Genomic DNA, 16,723 nt, shown 5'->3' on the forward strand with positions numbered 1-16,723 from the left:
GGACCAAATATGCATAATGCCACACAGGAGTGCAAATTGTTCCAACCAGAGATGAAAGACCAGTGGAGGCTAAAGCGGGTAAGATATCTTGACAGGTGTAAAATAATAATAATAATAATAATAATAATAATAAACTTACAAAAAGACCAGTCATTCCAAGTCTCATTTGGGACCCTGGGTGCAGAACCAAGCCCAGATCGCAAAGTGGGAGTAGGGGCACCGCTTTGAGCTTGCAAAACGGGAGTGTTTATCTTTTTCCTGAAAAAGGAATCCACGACTCCCGGGCAGTCTGAAGAGTTCTGCGGGGAGAACCCCCGCCCTCTGCCTGAAGCGTCCCCAAGTGTCAGGGCCCCGGTGGTGGCCGGGTGCACGGAGCTGACACCTTCCCCGCGCGCCTCCTGTGTATCCTGCCACCCCTCGCGTCCCCGTCGCCACCCTTGGCTCCTTGACTCCACGAGCCACCTTCCCCTCCTCCCTCTCCGCTAAGGTGCCTACTCCTGCGATTGCAGGGCGCCCATCTTCCCAGTGCCGACAAAACCCGGAGAGGTGGAATCCGTCGCCCGGAGCGCCCCGGCGGCCACTGGGCATGCTCCGTCGTCAGGCAGGTTGGCGGCTGCGAGCAGCGTGCGAGGCTCGCGGATCCCTCCTGCCGCCGCGCGTCCTCCTCCTCCCGAGCAGGCAGCCGGCGCATGATGGCGGCCGCGGCGGACCGGAGCGCCAGCGGCGGCAGCAGCGTCGGCCGCGGCGGTAGCAGCAGCAGCGACACGTCCAGCACCGGCGAGGAGGAGCGGATGCGGCGCCTCTTCCAGACGTGCGACGGCGACGGGGACGGATACATTAGCAGGTACTCGGGGAGGTACGCGACACCGGCTGGGGCGAGACCAGCCTCTCCGCGCCGCCCTTGACCCCTCCTCTGCCCTCTCGCCCCAACTTGCAGCAAGTTGCTCAGAAGCTCCCGGGAAAAGTTGGCTGCGACTCTGAGAGCGCAGCGCGGGCTCGGTCCCCGAGACCGAGGGGCTGCGGGGCTCGCCTTCTGGAGGTGCCAGTTGGTCCAACTTTTCCCAGCGCTGTCTTTGTCTGGGCGTTGCGAGCTATCTGGTGAAGATGCGAGTCTTCCGCTGGGTCTCGGAGCGCCCCTGCCCGTGGGGCAACGGGTTGTGGCCGCGTGTCCCAGGTGGGAGGGGCTGCCCTGCAGCCTCGGGCTCCTGGGTGTCAACACACGGTGGCACCGGGCAGCGAGCGGTCCGGCTGCTCGTGAACAGCCCCGGAGCCGGACCAGGGCAGGGATGCTCTCTCCCTCTCGCAGTGACAGAGTTGAACAGGGAAACAAGCCTTGAAGAACTTTCACGCGCCACAGAGTCCCTGCGTTCCAAACTCAGTAATCCAAAGAACAGGCATGGTTTGCCACCAGTATACTGATTTAAACCTATTAGCCTGAGGGGAACGAAGCACTCCGGCGCAAACGGGGGGTTTAGAGGCGAGTCTGGCATGGGGACCCTACTCCCTCCCCGGCAACGCGCGCTAACCAGGTGAGCCTCCAGAGGGGTCTCCCCGCGCCTCTGCGCGACCTCTTATAATCCTCGCAGTGTTTGCCTCCAGATCCCCTCCAGGGGCGGTGTGGCGGCTTCCAGCCGCAGGGCTTGGCAAAATAATTACGTCTGCCCAAATTTTCATCACTTAGCAGACACTGATGGTGAAGAAGGCAATCGTAATCTTTTACCATATGCTTCTATGAAAGGTTGGCATAGGTCGCTGAAGACCTTATGCGCCGAAATTTGAATTGCCTTCAAGGAAGTAGACCGCCTAAGTTGTATATTACACCTGTGTATTACATTTTTGTGTATTACACCTTTGTCTTGGTGATGTGAAAGGTCTCTGATAATTCCAGGCTGTCTCCTGATGATTGTCCTTGCCTACTTAAAGGGAAAAAAAGAGTGGGGAACGCCCCCCCCCCAAAAAAAAGAATTTTTTTAAAGATCTCTGAAACAGGTAATTTGACATGTAAAAATTTGACCATTAGAAAAATAATAATCTATTTGGGACTTTTGACTCTATTATGAGACTTCTTAGCTGAATTTTATTTACTTTTCTAAAGTGTCATTGGGAAACATTAGAAAGATATCAGAAAATGTTATGAAGTAATTCTGTTCTGAAATTGAAAAATAATATATAACTCTAGTTGACCACATAGATTTTTATCTGGAAGTCTTTTCCTATTTTGCTTCTGGGATTAAAAATGTCATCATATAGTTTGGATTTGTTGTGGTGGTTTTCCTATTCGAAAGGCCATTATCTAATTTTCAATAATAAAAATCTACACTCTTCAAGTTAGGATGCAAAAAAAATGTAATTCACATGAACAAGAGTGCACATAGAAAATTAGCAGAATTCTCTCCCTCCCTTCCTCTAATCTGTCCCAGTAATATCTTGCCTTATCTGAACTAGACTTTCTGTACAAATGCTTATATTATTTTGAATGATGGCTGAATCTATCCTTACGGAGCATAATTTGAGGACTTTGTGTTGGAGGGTAAGGCATTGTGTGTAGACACCTACCTGCTGGGGCAAAAGTGGAAAAAACTGTATCATTCCTTGAGGCACATCATTTTAATATATCTGCTTCAAAGTTGAAAGGTATATGCAGTAATGAACCCTAAGCTGTAACTTCAACTGCGGGCAGAGTTGTCCTGGAAGTTATGGTGTTACAAAATTTCCATATAGGAGGATTTCAGGGATGGAAATCTTATTGAAAGGGAGCACCAAGGAACTTCTCTAGAAGTATGTTTATACAACAAGCACAGTTTTACCTGGAATACATATTTATTTGGTATGGGGTTAATGAAAATAAGTGGCATTAAATGACTCCCTCTCCAAAGCTGCTCCTCTGTGCTAGCCCTCTTTAATGAACTTTACTGACCACTGGGTGATATGGTGTGGAATGCTATGAATATTCTCTTTTATTAAACATGCGAGTTGCACTTTCTACATGAAACCCCACTAAACCTCAGATTCTTTAAAGATGTTAACTTTGTGCTCATGGTACACAGCTGTATTGTTAGGATTTCAGTTGGCTGTATAGAATTAAAGAAATCTAACCACAGTCAAAAAAGGGTTGGCTTTCTTAACTAGAAATTTGAAGGTGTCCATCAGGCTGGGACAGCTGCTCCAAAATGGCGTCAATGCCCAGCACCCTTCTATCTCTGTGCATCACGGTTCTTCCCATGAAGCATTCACCCTCATGGTTATCTTGTAGTCTTAAAATGATTGATTTATCTTCAGCCTCATCTCCAAGTTCTAGGGAGGAATTTGAAACAGGAAGCTGAAATCAGTGGTGCCTATATCATTAAAGCAGAGTTTCCCCGCTCCCTTAATTGATATCTTATTGGTCAAACTACATCACCTTACTATGTGTATTTGCAATAGAATTCAAGGAAGTAAAAAAATAATAATAATAAAATAAAAATTAAAAAGAAAAAGAATTCAAGGAAGTTTGTAAGTCAGTTCGTCACATTGCCTCCTAAACAAAATCAGAGTTCTGTTACTAAAAGCAGGGAATGGATATTAGGTAAGCAGGTAAAAATCAAAACATATACTATAATAAATAATGCACATTCAACTATATTGGCTCTGGTCCTTTGCTTAGCCCTTATTTTCAAACAGGAGTGGGATAGAGATCTTAGGTTTGGAGAAAGGTTAAGTGAAAGATAGACTGATAGACTGAGTCAAAAAGGTAAATGTCAGGGTGCACCATCTCAGAGAGAAGGAAGTAAAAGGGAGGGCTTTGAATCTTCAATATTCTCTTGGCCCACCTTCCCCATCAGGCTGGCAAAAAGGGCGTCAGCTAACTGGAGATTTCTGGAACAGCTGTTTCTGCCAAGAAACTCCCAGTCTGCCAGAGGGACCCAGAGTCATCTCTCTTGGACCCAGAGTCATCCTCCTTAAGCTGGAGCAGACAAATAACTCCATCAGGTGGAGTTAAACCACAGCTTGAACATGGCAGGATTTGGGCTGCACAGTGGGACCACAGCAGGCTCTTCTGTGCATTTCATTAACTGTTCAGTGACTTGATCCCACATTTTATGGTATTGTATTTTTGGACCCTATTTATGATGTTATAGGAGATGGTGGGGTTACCCTATTAGTTAAAATTAACAAATAGTATTTTAAAGCTTCTGCGTTTACCCTTAAATTTAAGAAACTATCTTGAACATTCTGGCAAATGTCTAAAACTAATGCTTACATTTATACTTAGTCACCAAGTCTCAGCTCAAACGTTGCTGCCTTCGAGGAGTTTCCCTGACCACTATATCAAAGGTGGGTTTGCTGTACCCCACCATTATTCTCCATCGTAGTACCAATAGCTTTCTTCCAAAGCACTCTTTACAACTTGTAATTGCATTTCTATTTACTACTTTGTTTGCCCGTTTATTGCCATTTCCCCACCCGATGTAGCCTTCATGAGGGCAGGAATCACGTCTGTTTTGTTGAAACAGTACAGTCAGGATCTCATGCAGTATTTGACATACAACATGCAATCAGTAAATTCTGATGAATAAATGATGAAGAATATGTATACTGACAAATCTCTAAGCATTTTCATTGTCAAGCATATTTCATGTTTATGAAATACTTTAAATATAGTATATTTTACTAAAGAATATTTGCTTTTAAAAATAGCTGCTTTCTGGTTATATAAAATATATTCTTATTGAAAATTTGGAAAATACAGAAATGTATAAAAAGAAAATCAGAATTATCCATTATCCCATAACCAAGAAATATCATTTTTGTTTTCCTGGTGATACATCTGCATCCTATCATTCTTCTAGTAGATTAAAAATGATTGGATAAAAGGAAAGACATCCAACGCTCATGGATAGGAAGATTTAATATTGTTATGATGGCAATACTCTTCCAAATTGATCTCCAGACTCAAAACAACCTTTCTTCGAATCCCAGCTGTCATTTTTTTGCAGAAATTGACAATTTGATCCTAAAATTCATATGGAAATTTAAGGGACCCAAAATAGTCAAAACAATCTTGAAAACGTTTGAAGAACAAAGTTGGAGGATTCATACTTCCCTATTTCAAAACTTACTGCAAAGCAACAGTAATCAAGCCAGCAGAGTACCAGCAGAAGGATAGACATATAGATCAGTGCAATAGAACTGAGAGTCTAAAAACAAACCCATATGATGGTGAGTTGATTTTCAACAGAAGTGCCAAGACAAAGGTGGAATGGGGAAAGAAGACATTTCAAGAAATGGTATTGGGACAACTGGATAGCCACATGTAAAAGAATGAAGTTGGACACTTTCCTCACATATAGAAATGTATGTCTTCCTCATATACACAATGTATATATTCCTTACATTCCTCATATACAATAATTAATTTAAAATGGACCAAAAGCTTAAATGTAAGAGCTAAAACTATTACACTCTTAGAAGAAAACCTGGGACAAACTCTTTGTCACCTTGGGTTTGGCGATGGATTCTTATAATGGACACCAAAACAGAGGATGTAATAGAAAAATAGGTAAATTGGGCTTCATCAAATGTTTTTAAACTGGTGCTTCAAAGGACACTATCAAAAAAGTGAAAGACAACCCAAAGAATGGGAGAAAAATATTTGCAAATCATATATTTGATAAGGAATTTGTATCTAAATTATATATATAAAGAAGCCTTACAACTCAATAATAAAAAAAGAGAAATAACCCAATTTAAAAATGAACAAAGGATCTGAATAGATTTTTCTCCAATAAGCACATAAAAAGATTTTAACATATTAGCCATTAGGGAAGTACAAATCAAAACTACAACAAGACAACACTTTATACCCTGTAGGATGACTATAATAAAAAAGTCAGAAAATAGCAAGTGTTGACAAGGATGTGGATAAATCAGAACCTCATATACTGCTGGTAGAAATGTGAACTGGTGCAGCCACTCTAGAAAATGCCTACTAAGTCCTTGTAGACTTAATCATAGAATTAACCATATGATCCAGCAATTCTACTCCTAAGTATATGGACAAGAGAACTGAAAACATATGTTTTCACACAAACTTGTGCATGAATGTTCATAGCAGCATTATTCTAACAGTTAAAATGTACAAACAACCCAAACGTCTATAAACTAATGAATGCATAAACAAAATGTGCTATATCCACACAATGGAATATTTAGCAGTCATAAAAAAGAATGGAGTACTGAAACATGCTACAATTGGGTGAACCTTGAAAGCATTACGCAAAGTGAAAGAAGACAGTCAAAAAATTGGAGATATTACCTGAGTTCATTTATATGAAATGTCCAGAATATACAAACTTATAGAGATAAAAAGTACGTCAGTGGTTGCATAAGGCTGGAGGTAATGGGGGAAGAGGTTGAAGCATGATAGCTAAAGAGTGCAGGATTTCTTTTTGAGATGAGGAAAATCTTCCAACATTAATTATAGTGATAGTTGCACAACTCTATGAATATACTAAAAACCATTGGATTGTACACTTTACATGTGTGAATTTTATTATAAATGGATTATATATCTCAATAGAGCTGTCACCAAAAAAAAAAAGATTGGAAAATGTGATTTGTAATTATAATACCCCATTATTTATTTTAATTAATTAATTATTCTGCTATTGTTGGACATTTAGGTTATTTCCAATTATTTGCTTTGGAATTAAATCTAAGATGCCACAGATTGGGACACATTGTTTTATGTATCAATCAAACTATGGTAAGACACATCTCATCAATTAAATTTTCTTATTCTTATTGAAAGGTCCTCTGGGTGGTGAACACACAATGGGATTGATAGATGATGTCATACAGAATTGTACACCTGAAATCTATGTAACTTTACTAACAACTGTCATCCCAATAAACTTTAATTTAAAAAAATAAATGAAAAAAGAAAGGTCTCCTTTAATCTGTTTTAGTCATAGATTTTTTAAATCATATTTCACTATTGTGCATATATAGAAAAGGAAAATAGCTAATTATGTTGTTCAAAATAATCCTAAAACTTCTTCAGATTTAAATTCCAAGTCTTCTAAATCATGTTTGATTCGGAGTATTGATGTCATGTTTCACTACAGTCTCTGTGGCATCAGAATATTCAGGCATGCGGCGTTTCTTTCAAGGAGGCTCCACTGCTTGCTGCATGATTTTCTTCTAAGACGCTGACACCTTTCTGCACATATTGATGTTGGTACTTCTAGTCTTACAGAAAGTGTTGATGGAAGGTTCGCAGACAATAACCAGGACTTGTAATCTTAAGGAAGCATTGAGAGTTGCAATTATTTGTCATATTACCAGGCATAACAACCTAATTCACACCACACAAGCAATGATATCTATGTCATCAGTAGGCCAACAGAATTGTAAGAAACATTCAGATTTCACAATGTTAAGCTGTGCGTCTCAGAAATTTTGAAATATGATATCTAGTGCTAGAATAAACACATACATTGTTCCAAGTACTGTATTATTAAAGAATGAGTCAAGACAGGAATTATTAGTGAATGTGTGACCTAGAATTGCTTTGTAAACGTTTTACTCAATCTTTTTAAAATAATAACAACTACTACAACAAAAAATATTTTCAGGTTGAATGGAGAATACTGTAGTGTATTTAACTAAAGAACTACAGGTTTACATATTATACATACTCTACTATTTTTGCCCTGATCAGCAGAAATCCATTTGAGGAGGCTAGAGAGAGGAGTCATTTGGCTTTTAAAGGGTTAGAGGAGCCACTTAAACAAAAGGTAAATGGGATAAAAAGACTATGACCTCTAAATTCCTTGTCTCATGGCCAAGTAGTTCTTATGACATAAGGGTTATTCTTAGAGGTGATAATTCTGGAACACAACTTCTAAAAGAGCTTTCGTGAGATTCAAAGAACAGAATAACCAAAGCCAAACTTCAAAGAAACTGAATAATACTGAAAGCCTCAAAGCTACAATTAGATCATAATGTCACTCAGAAAAAACAAACTGAACTTAAGGGAGGAGGAAAAGAAAAAACATTAAAATTAATATGAGGGAGAGAATTCTGAATGTGACAAATTTGGTACCCAGTCACCCAGAAGAGCTAACTCAGATATGCAGTATTCCCTGATTACTGACATATAATAAAATGAACCTATTTAAAGTGTATATTTCAATGAGTTTTGATACATTTATATACCCCTATAACCAACACTACAATCAAAATTTATTTTCATAACCCAAACATTTCCTGTTCTCCTGCCTGGTCAATCTCTCCTTTGATTCCAGCCCCTATAATTACTGATCTGCTTTCTGTCACTATGGATTAGATTTGTCTTTCAGTATTTCATATAAATGGAATTATACTTCATGTACTATTTTGTGTCTGGCTTTTTTTGAGCTTGTGAGATCCATACATACTGTTACATATATCAGCAGTTCCTTTCTTTTTATTCCTGACTAACATTCCATCATGGATGTACCATCATTTTTTTATCCATTCATTTTGTGGATGGACATTTGGTTTGTTTCTAGTTTGAGGCTATTATGAATTGAGGCACTATGAACATTTACGTACAATTGAATTGCATTAGTTTTGAGAAATGGGATTCTGTATTGAAGCTTAGATAGAATTAACATTGATTGAGTGCTCACTGGGTATTTTACATAGTTTATTTAACACTCATATTAGCCACGCAAGATAGATACTACAGAAGCAAAGGGTACAAAGTGGATAAGCCTGGTAAAGCAATAGTGCAAGAGAAACCATAATGTTGGGAAGGGCTCTGTGTGAGACTGGGAAGAGATGCTCAGCCTGATGACATGGCACCACATTACTGAATCACAAATTCTTCATCTCTTAGGACCTTGAAGGATCATCTAGCCTAGAGCTTCCCCAAATTGAGTCATTTGTCTACCACATTTATGACCTTTCCACATCTCTAACTGCAACTTTCCCCTTGAATTTCAGACAGGTATATGCAGTAACTTGCCTTGCATGTCTGAAGGTACCTCCAACTTACCATATACAAAATAAAATTCCTGACTCCCCTCCCCAACTCTTCCTTCCTGAGCTTTCCCATTACTGTAAATCACTCCTCTGCTGGAGTCCCAAGTCAAAAAATAAAGTCATCTTGTATTCTCTTTTCTAACAGTCCATTCAATCCATCAGCAAAACCACCAATTCTGCCTTTAAATATAGCTTGTATCTAACTATTTCTCATCACCTTCCCTAGTACCACACAAGTCCAGATTATTACCCATCTCACACTGAGATTATTAAAATAATAGTCTCCTATTTCTGCTCTTCCCTCCTTCATCCTCCTTTTACACAGACTATGCATGTAGCAGCCAGGTGACTTATTAAAGAGTAAGTCCGATGTTATTTATCTGTAGCATAGTGGAAAGAGAACTGGGTCTGAGTCAGGAAAGTTGGGTTCACGATAGGCTCTGCCACTAAGTAATTATGGGATTTGATACCAGTCCCGGCCTCTGTCTTAGTTTCCTTACCCATAAAATGGGGTGATGAAATGCTCATCTATGCTTTCTTCTGCTTAGAGTTTGTTGAAATTCTTAAATCTGTAGATTTAAAGCTTTTACAAAATTTAGAAAAATTTCAGCTATTATTTCTTTAAACATCCTTTCTGTACCTTCTTTCTCTTCTTTCTCTTGGGGATTCCAATTCCCAAGTATTAGATTGCTTGATATTTGCTCACCCCTTACTGAAGCTCTGTTAATTTTTTTCCCCATCTTTTTTCTCTCTGTATTTCATTTTGGATAGTTTCTACTGTTATATCTCCAAATTTACTGATCTTTTCTTCTGCAGTATCTAAGCTGCTATTAATCCCAGTCATACTTCAGATACTGTATTTTTCACTTCTAGAGGTTCCGTTTGAATATATGGCATATAGTATAATAGCTGTCTTAACTTCCTTGTCTGCTATTCCGTTATCTCTGCCTGTCATTTCCTGGTCTGTTTGTATTGATTGATTTTTCTCCTGGTATGGGACATGTTTCTTCTTTGTATGCCTGGTAATTTTTTATTACGTGCCAACATTTTAACTTTGTTTGGTGTTGGCTTTTGTTGTATTCTTTTACTCTGGATCTTTTGGAAGCTTGACTTTAAGCTTTGTTGGGAAGGATCAAAGAAGCCTTTAGTCTAGGGCTAATTTAGCCTGTACCGATCTCTGGAGCTCTCTCTCTGAGACATTCCTTCTTCTTCCCTCTGCACCACAAATTATATCCACCTTGACTTCCCTGAACTTTGTTCTCTGTCTCCTCAACTCAGTGAGACCACTGGGTGCTGTTTGGACTCTTCCTCCTGTTCTGCAGCCCGCAAACTGCCTTCAGATAGTAAGTTGGTATAATTGCAGGCTCGCTTTGCTAGCTTACAATAGTTTCCCTTTTACTCGGGGTCTTGTGCTGTCCAATATGTGTACTGTCTGGAAATCAGTGTTTCATATATCTTGTCTGGTTTTCTTATTGTTTTAGGTAGGAAGATACATCCAGTCTCTGAGATTCTATAATAATCTGAAATGGATTCCTGATTTCTGTTTTTACTGAGTGTCCCAAAATAAGCCTATTCGTAGGCACTCTGTTTATTAAGTTTATTAAGTTTATGTATAAATAATTTTATAAGAACATTTACAGCAATACCTCAACCAACTTATTGTTTTTAAGCTACTACCTACAGTCTAGGTAGTATACCTTTTAATAACAAGCTTTATTGATTAGTTATAGTGTTTTAGGCTCTGTGCTAAGCAAGCACTTTATATATATATGACCTTAGTTAATACTCACAATCGCCCCTTTGAAAAAGGAATTATTGTTACACACAAATTAAAAATGAGAAAAACAGGCTCAGAGATATTGTAATTTGCTTCAAGATTCCACAGTTAATGGTAGTAAGACCTGAACTTCAGTTCATATCTCTGGTTCTCAGATAAGGGTCTTCACCATTGTTTGACGCTGCTGTTCCTATTTATTTCTTCAAGTTATTTTTTAACAACTTTATTGAAATATAACTTGCATACCATACAATTTTCCCACTTAATGTGTACAATTAAAAAAATTTAAAAAAGAAAGTGTACAATTCAATGGTTTTTAGTATATTCATAGAGTTGGGCAACCATCATCATAATCAATTTTAGAATATTTTCATTACATCAAAATGAAACCCTGTACACTGTAGCAGTAATCTCCCAATTTCTCTTGACCTCCTCAGGCCTAGGCAACCATTAATCTACTTTCTATCTGCCTATTATGGACATTTCGTATAAATAGAATCATACATTATGTGACCTTTTGTTACTTGTATTTTGGTCGCATATCCAAGAAGACTTTGCCTCATCCAAGGTCACAAAGATTTACTCCTGTTTTCTTCTATGAGTTTTATAGTTTTTGTTCTTATATATAGATCTATGATCCATTTTGAGTTAAATTTTTGTATATGGTGTGAAGAAAGGGTCCGAATTCATTCTTTGCATGTGGATATCCAGTTGTCCCAGCAACATTGTTGAAAAGACTATTCTTTTTTCATTTTCTTGACATCTTTGTCAAATATGAATTGACCAAAAATATACGAGTTTATTTCTGGACTTTCAATTTTTTTTTGATATGTATACCTGTTTTTATTCCAATACAAAACTGTCTTGATTACTGTTGCCTTGTTGTAAGTTTTGAAATCGGGAAGTATGAATCCTCCAACTTAGTTCTTTAAAAAAAAAGAAATGTTTGGCTGTTCTCAGTCTCTTGAGTTCCCATACAGATTTTAGGATAAGCTTGTCAATTTCTTCAAAACAGGCTGCCGAGATTTTTGAAAAATTGTGTTGAATCTGTAGATCAGTTTGTTCACATGTATTTTTTTTTTTTTTGGATATAGACTCTATTTCTTCAACTCCTTAAGTCATTTCACAATAGGTTAATATTTTAATCCCATTATACTTAATTATTCCAGGATATATAAAGAAAAAAATGGAGGAGTGTATGTGGCATAGAGTGTATGTGGATGGTATAAATTCTCAGAGCATGCTGGAATGTAGGCATTGTGATACTCTCTAATTCAATTAAAGTTTGGAGAAGTGGTTTACAAAGCTGATTACGTATACCATAAAAATGTCAACATTTGATAGTCTTCTATTTTTTTCATTCTGTTTCTGGTCTGCTTCAGGCCACTTCCCATTTTGGAAATTTCTGGATCCCAAGACATAAACTTAGTGATTTCATTGAACTTTATGTATTGTAGTATAGTTTTCCTTTCTTTTTGCCATAAAAACATAGAATTCTGGTAAATAATTAGAATAAGAAGGGCATGATTTTTTAAAAAGTAACGTATTCTACAAAATACAACACTATTTCCACATGTATTTTTAATAACTATATTTTTCAGGGTATTTTTGTTTTTTCCTCTAGCCCACATCTTTAATCCATTTTACAGTCTTTATATTTTGAATCAGCATATTAGTGAACATCTAAAGTAATAATTCCATATGTTTATAGAAGTCTTTATAGTTTATAATCAGTTAGTTCATACATTTTCTCATGTAATCCTTGCAACAGGAATTAATATCTCTATTTTAAGACAAAGATCCAAGATAATATAGCTTCTGAGGGAAAGGACGAATCAGAGCCCCTTATTTAAGGACCTTTTCCACCATATATGCTGCCAAGCTAACACAAGAAAACTTATTTTCTTCCAAAGCCTTAAAGTTCTTTACTGTAGAATTTACCCAAGGTCTATAGTGGGGATGAATTTTCATTTTATAACTGGCTTCCTAACATAAATGGGAATGGCATTTAGATTCTTGGTACAGAAGGTGAGGCATTTGCATTCTAAATGAAGTTACATGGGGGTCTCAGCTGGGGAGACTCTCTGTTGTTCAGTAAATTGAAAATCTCTTTAAGTGTTAGTCCCAGAATAGAAACCATATGGAGAGAAAGGGCATTTCCTTAGAGAACAGTTAATTGTCAGCTTCTCATTGTCATTTCAAAATGTCAGTTTAAATATGTAAATGAGTAATTACTAAATTCATGCCATTGATTACTGATGACTAATTGATGAGAGAAAAAAAAGTTGAGTAGGCAGAAGGATGCTCTGGACCATTGTTCAAACATTTGGACATTTGGATTCCTGTTACCTAACAAAATGAAAATGGAAATGGAACAAATTTCTAGACTGGCCAATAAGCATTAACGTGTTTGTCTTATATGACAGTTGTTAGCTGAATTCAAATGTAGTCCTAGGTTGAATATTTAGTCTTAAAACTATTGCTTGAAAAATTATAGGTGAGCTTTGAGTTTTTGGTGTTTTTTTTTAAACATTCACATCAGTGATGTAGAAGATACTTGAAAACACATCTTAGACTTGATGTTGGTGTTAATTGAGCATCTATTCAACATTATGGCAAGTGCCATTGGTTAAGACACCTATTGTCTGTTGTTTAAAAGTTCAGCATGTACAAATTTGTGGTACAGATGAAGGAAGTAAGAACATAGGAGGGGTGAGAGAGGACATTTTTTGTAAAAATATGGCCATATTTCCTTTAAATGTTAGAAATTTTCACTTATTTGCAAACATTCAGAACTCCTTTTTGAGAAATACCAAGCTTAGCAGAATATTCTACATTAGAGGTTAATCCTATGAGGCAAATTTGTACATGCTGAACTTTTAAACAATCGACAATTTTATGTACTATGTAGAGCTTTAACCTGAGTGCATTTAACAATTAACAGGATGAAAATCACTCTGAGAATATTATTGGGAAAGTATTTACTCTTCTTAAAATCTGTTGACAGTTTTATATTCATTATAAGCAAAGGGTGAAGTCAATGCTGTTCATCCCCAGACCTTTGTTGCTTTCCTGAGGTCCTTCATCTCTAATCAGAATTATTGTCCTAGTGTCCTAGCTTGTAGGCTTGTCCTTTCCAGGATACTGTACGTGAGCACTGATGTTTTCTTTCTATAACCCAAAATGGAGTAGGCAGCTCTTCTTCATATCCTTCAACACTTGCCTGTTCCTTACAGATAAGTTAGGACTCCTGCTAGGGGCATTTAATTGAGGGCCCTCGCCCATCTGGCACAGTGACTACCCTCCGCTCCAGTATTATCTCTCACACTCCACCCTCCAGTATGCCCCGCTGTTCCAAACATCAGTGCTTTGCCACACGCAGTTCCTTCTGTAAGTGCCCTTCTGTCTCCCTTGTCTGCCAGGTGAGCAATTTCTCATTTTTTCTAGATTCAGTCCCCATGCATCTCTTTCTCTCCAGAGACTTTCCTGATGCCTCAGTACCTAACACACGGTTGTAGGCCAGCACTGCTCACATGTGATATTCTCACTGTTTCCATTTCCTTTCTCCCCACACTCAGGGCAGAGACTATACTTTGTCTTTTTGTCTTTGTAACCTCTGTGCCCAACATGTACATAGCAGAAACTTAGTAAATATAGATCAAACAAATAAACTTATACATTAAGTAATGGTAATTACAATTATTTTAGAATGTTTAGGAAAAGGTTTATCAGGTTTTGTCCAGCTTAGAAGCGGAGGAATTTATGTTTGAAGATATGTATCATGGGCATTTTACCTAATCTAAAATACCAGTATGATGGGTGTTCCGTGCTCCTCTCCCAATTAGTCATGTGACTTTAGGCATGCCATACAAACCTCTCCAATCAGTTTCTTCTTTTCTAAAATAATTTTAACATCTTTTTCAGGACTGAAATACTTTGATTTTATGAAGTTAGGTACCAGCTCACAATTTTGATGGTCCCATATTTTTATGGAAAGAAACACTGTTTAAATTAGTTTCTATTGGTCAACTGTATAAACACACCCTGATGAATCTATAATGTCCCTGTATTAGCGGTAACCACCCAATAGCCTTTACTACCGTGTAATTAGTAGTATTTTCAAAAGCATTTCTCAGTTCCTGAGTAAAGGTTATAAGATGAAGTGAACTTATAAAACTACTCTTCATTTTGTATTCTAGTTGTTAAAAAGTTGATAGGCAGTTGCCCACACAGTTCTATCCTGACACTTTCAGGGTATATAAAGGTTTAGAAAGAGAAGATTTTCAAAATTATATTTTATAGTCCACTTTTTTAGGCTCTTCCACTGTGGTTCCTGAGTACATATTCACAACTTATTTATATGGTTTTCCCCTCAAGTGATTAGTCAGTTGTCCTAATCCCATTTATTAAACCCATCCTTTCTCATTTCATCTGAAAATACACACATTATTGTACACTAACTTTGAAAAATATATACGTGCATCTGATTATAGATCCTACATTTTTTTGTTTATCTCTCTTCTTGTATTAATATTGTTGCTTTATAATAGGGTTAAATGTTTTATATGAATTGTCTTCCCTCATTGTCTCTCCATAAGTAAAAAACCCATCTTGGCTATTTTCAGGGGTTTGTTTTTCCTCTTAAAAGAACTTTAGAAATTGCAATAAATTTATACAATTTTAAATAGAATTGTAATACATTTCTAAATTAATATAGAAAGAATTGCTATCTCTGCAAGCCAGTTTTTTCACAGGAGGGATTGTGTATTTCTACATTTACTTGCATTTGTTTTTTTTTAATGTCACTTTGTGGTTTTCCTCATATTTATGCTTTATTTTTGGTTTGGTTTTGTTTCTCCATCTTTCCCTTCAAATTTTCTTGCTAGCTTGAATAGAGTTTTTTTTAAACCTCTTTTTTCCTAGTTGATAATTGATTGAATATATTAAGGCTATTTATTATGTTTGTTCAATTATTTTATTTTTCAACACATTTATTGAGTGCTTACTAAATAATAGACACTCTTGTAAGCACTGAGAATATAGCCATGAACGAAATAAACAAAATTCTCTGCCCTCAAGAAATTTATATTCTTTAGAAAGTGATGGTGTGAGATAAATAATTAAACAGAAAAACCAAATGTGATCTGTCAGATGGTGAGAAGTACCACATAAAGCAGGGAGAGGACAGTGAGTCCAGGAATAGGAGGTTAATTTTAATATTAAATAGGGTAGTTAGGGGAGACCTCACTGAGAAAGTAATTCTTGAGCGAAGACCTCAAGAGTTAGAGAGCAGCTATTTATTTATGTGGAAGAACAAGTTTCCTGGTTGAAAGAACAGCAAAAGCTGTGAGACAGGACTTGGTGCATTCAAATAAAGAGATCAGTGTGGCTGGAATGAGCAAGCGAAGAGAAGCCGAAGATGAAGTAGGAGGGGGACCGATTTTTATGGCTTTATAGATTATTGTAAGGACTTTGGCTTTTGGTCTGAGTGAAAGTTTTCTGCTTGATTCCGTAGGATTGTCTATACTTACTTTCTCCGTTTTCTTACTTCTTATAAACTCTTCAACCCACTCAACACTGGCATCTATCACTCTCATCAATCCATACTATCACTCCATTGAAATAGTGTTAAGGTCACTAGTGACCATTTTGTCAGCAAGTATTATAAAATGGATATTTTTCAGTCCTCATCTGTAGGGTCTCTCCTCAATCTATTGCGCTGACCATTGCCTGCCTTTTGCAGCCCCCTCGTTACCTGGTTTCCACAGAAGTCTTGCTTTTCTCCCACCTGTCTGGGACCTCCTTTTATATTCATTTGCAGGCTCATCTCTTCTTCCTAGCAATTGGGTGTCACAATTTCTCAAGGCATTACCTTTTGCCCATTCTTCTTTTAACCCCATATATTCTTTCTAGGCATTTGTGTTTCATCTCTCATAC

At 37.6% G+C, this 16,723-nt stretch overlaps 1 protein-coding gene across 1 annotated transcript in view; it reads left to right on the forward strand.

The window, feature by feature from the left end:
• The first annotated feature begins 678 nt into the window (after positions 1–678).
• MCC (MCC regulator of WNT signaling pathway) overlaps positions 679–16,723 on the forward strand; it is a 385,746-nt gene continuing 369,701 nt past the window's right edge. The window contains exon 1 of the mRNA XM_081053748.1: positions 679–844. Within this exon, the coding sequence (XP_080909874.1) occupies positions 690–844 (155 nt within the window). The 5' untranslated portion in view covers positions 679–689. The remainder of the gene's footprint in view (positions 845–16,723) is intronic.

The sequence above is a fragment of the Rhinolophus hipposideros genome (assembly GCF_964194185.1).
Source record: "Rhinolophus hipposideros genome assembly, chromosome: 7".
Taxonomy (NCBI): domain Eukaryota; kingdom Metazoa; phylum Chordata; class Mammalia; order Chiroptera; family Rhinolophidae; genus Rhinolophus; species Rhinolophus hipposideros.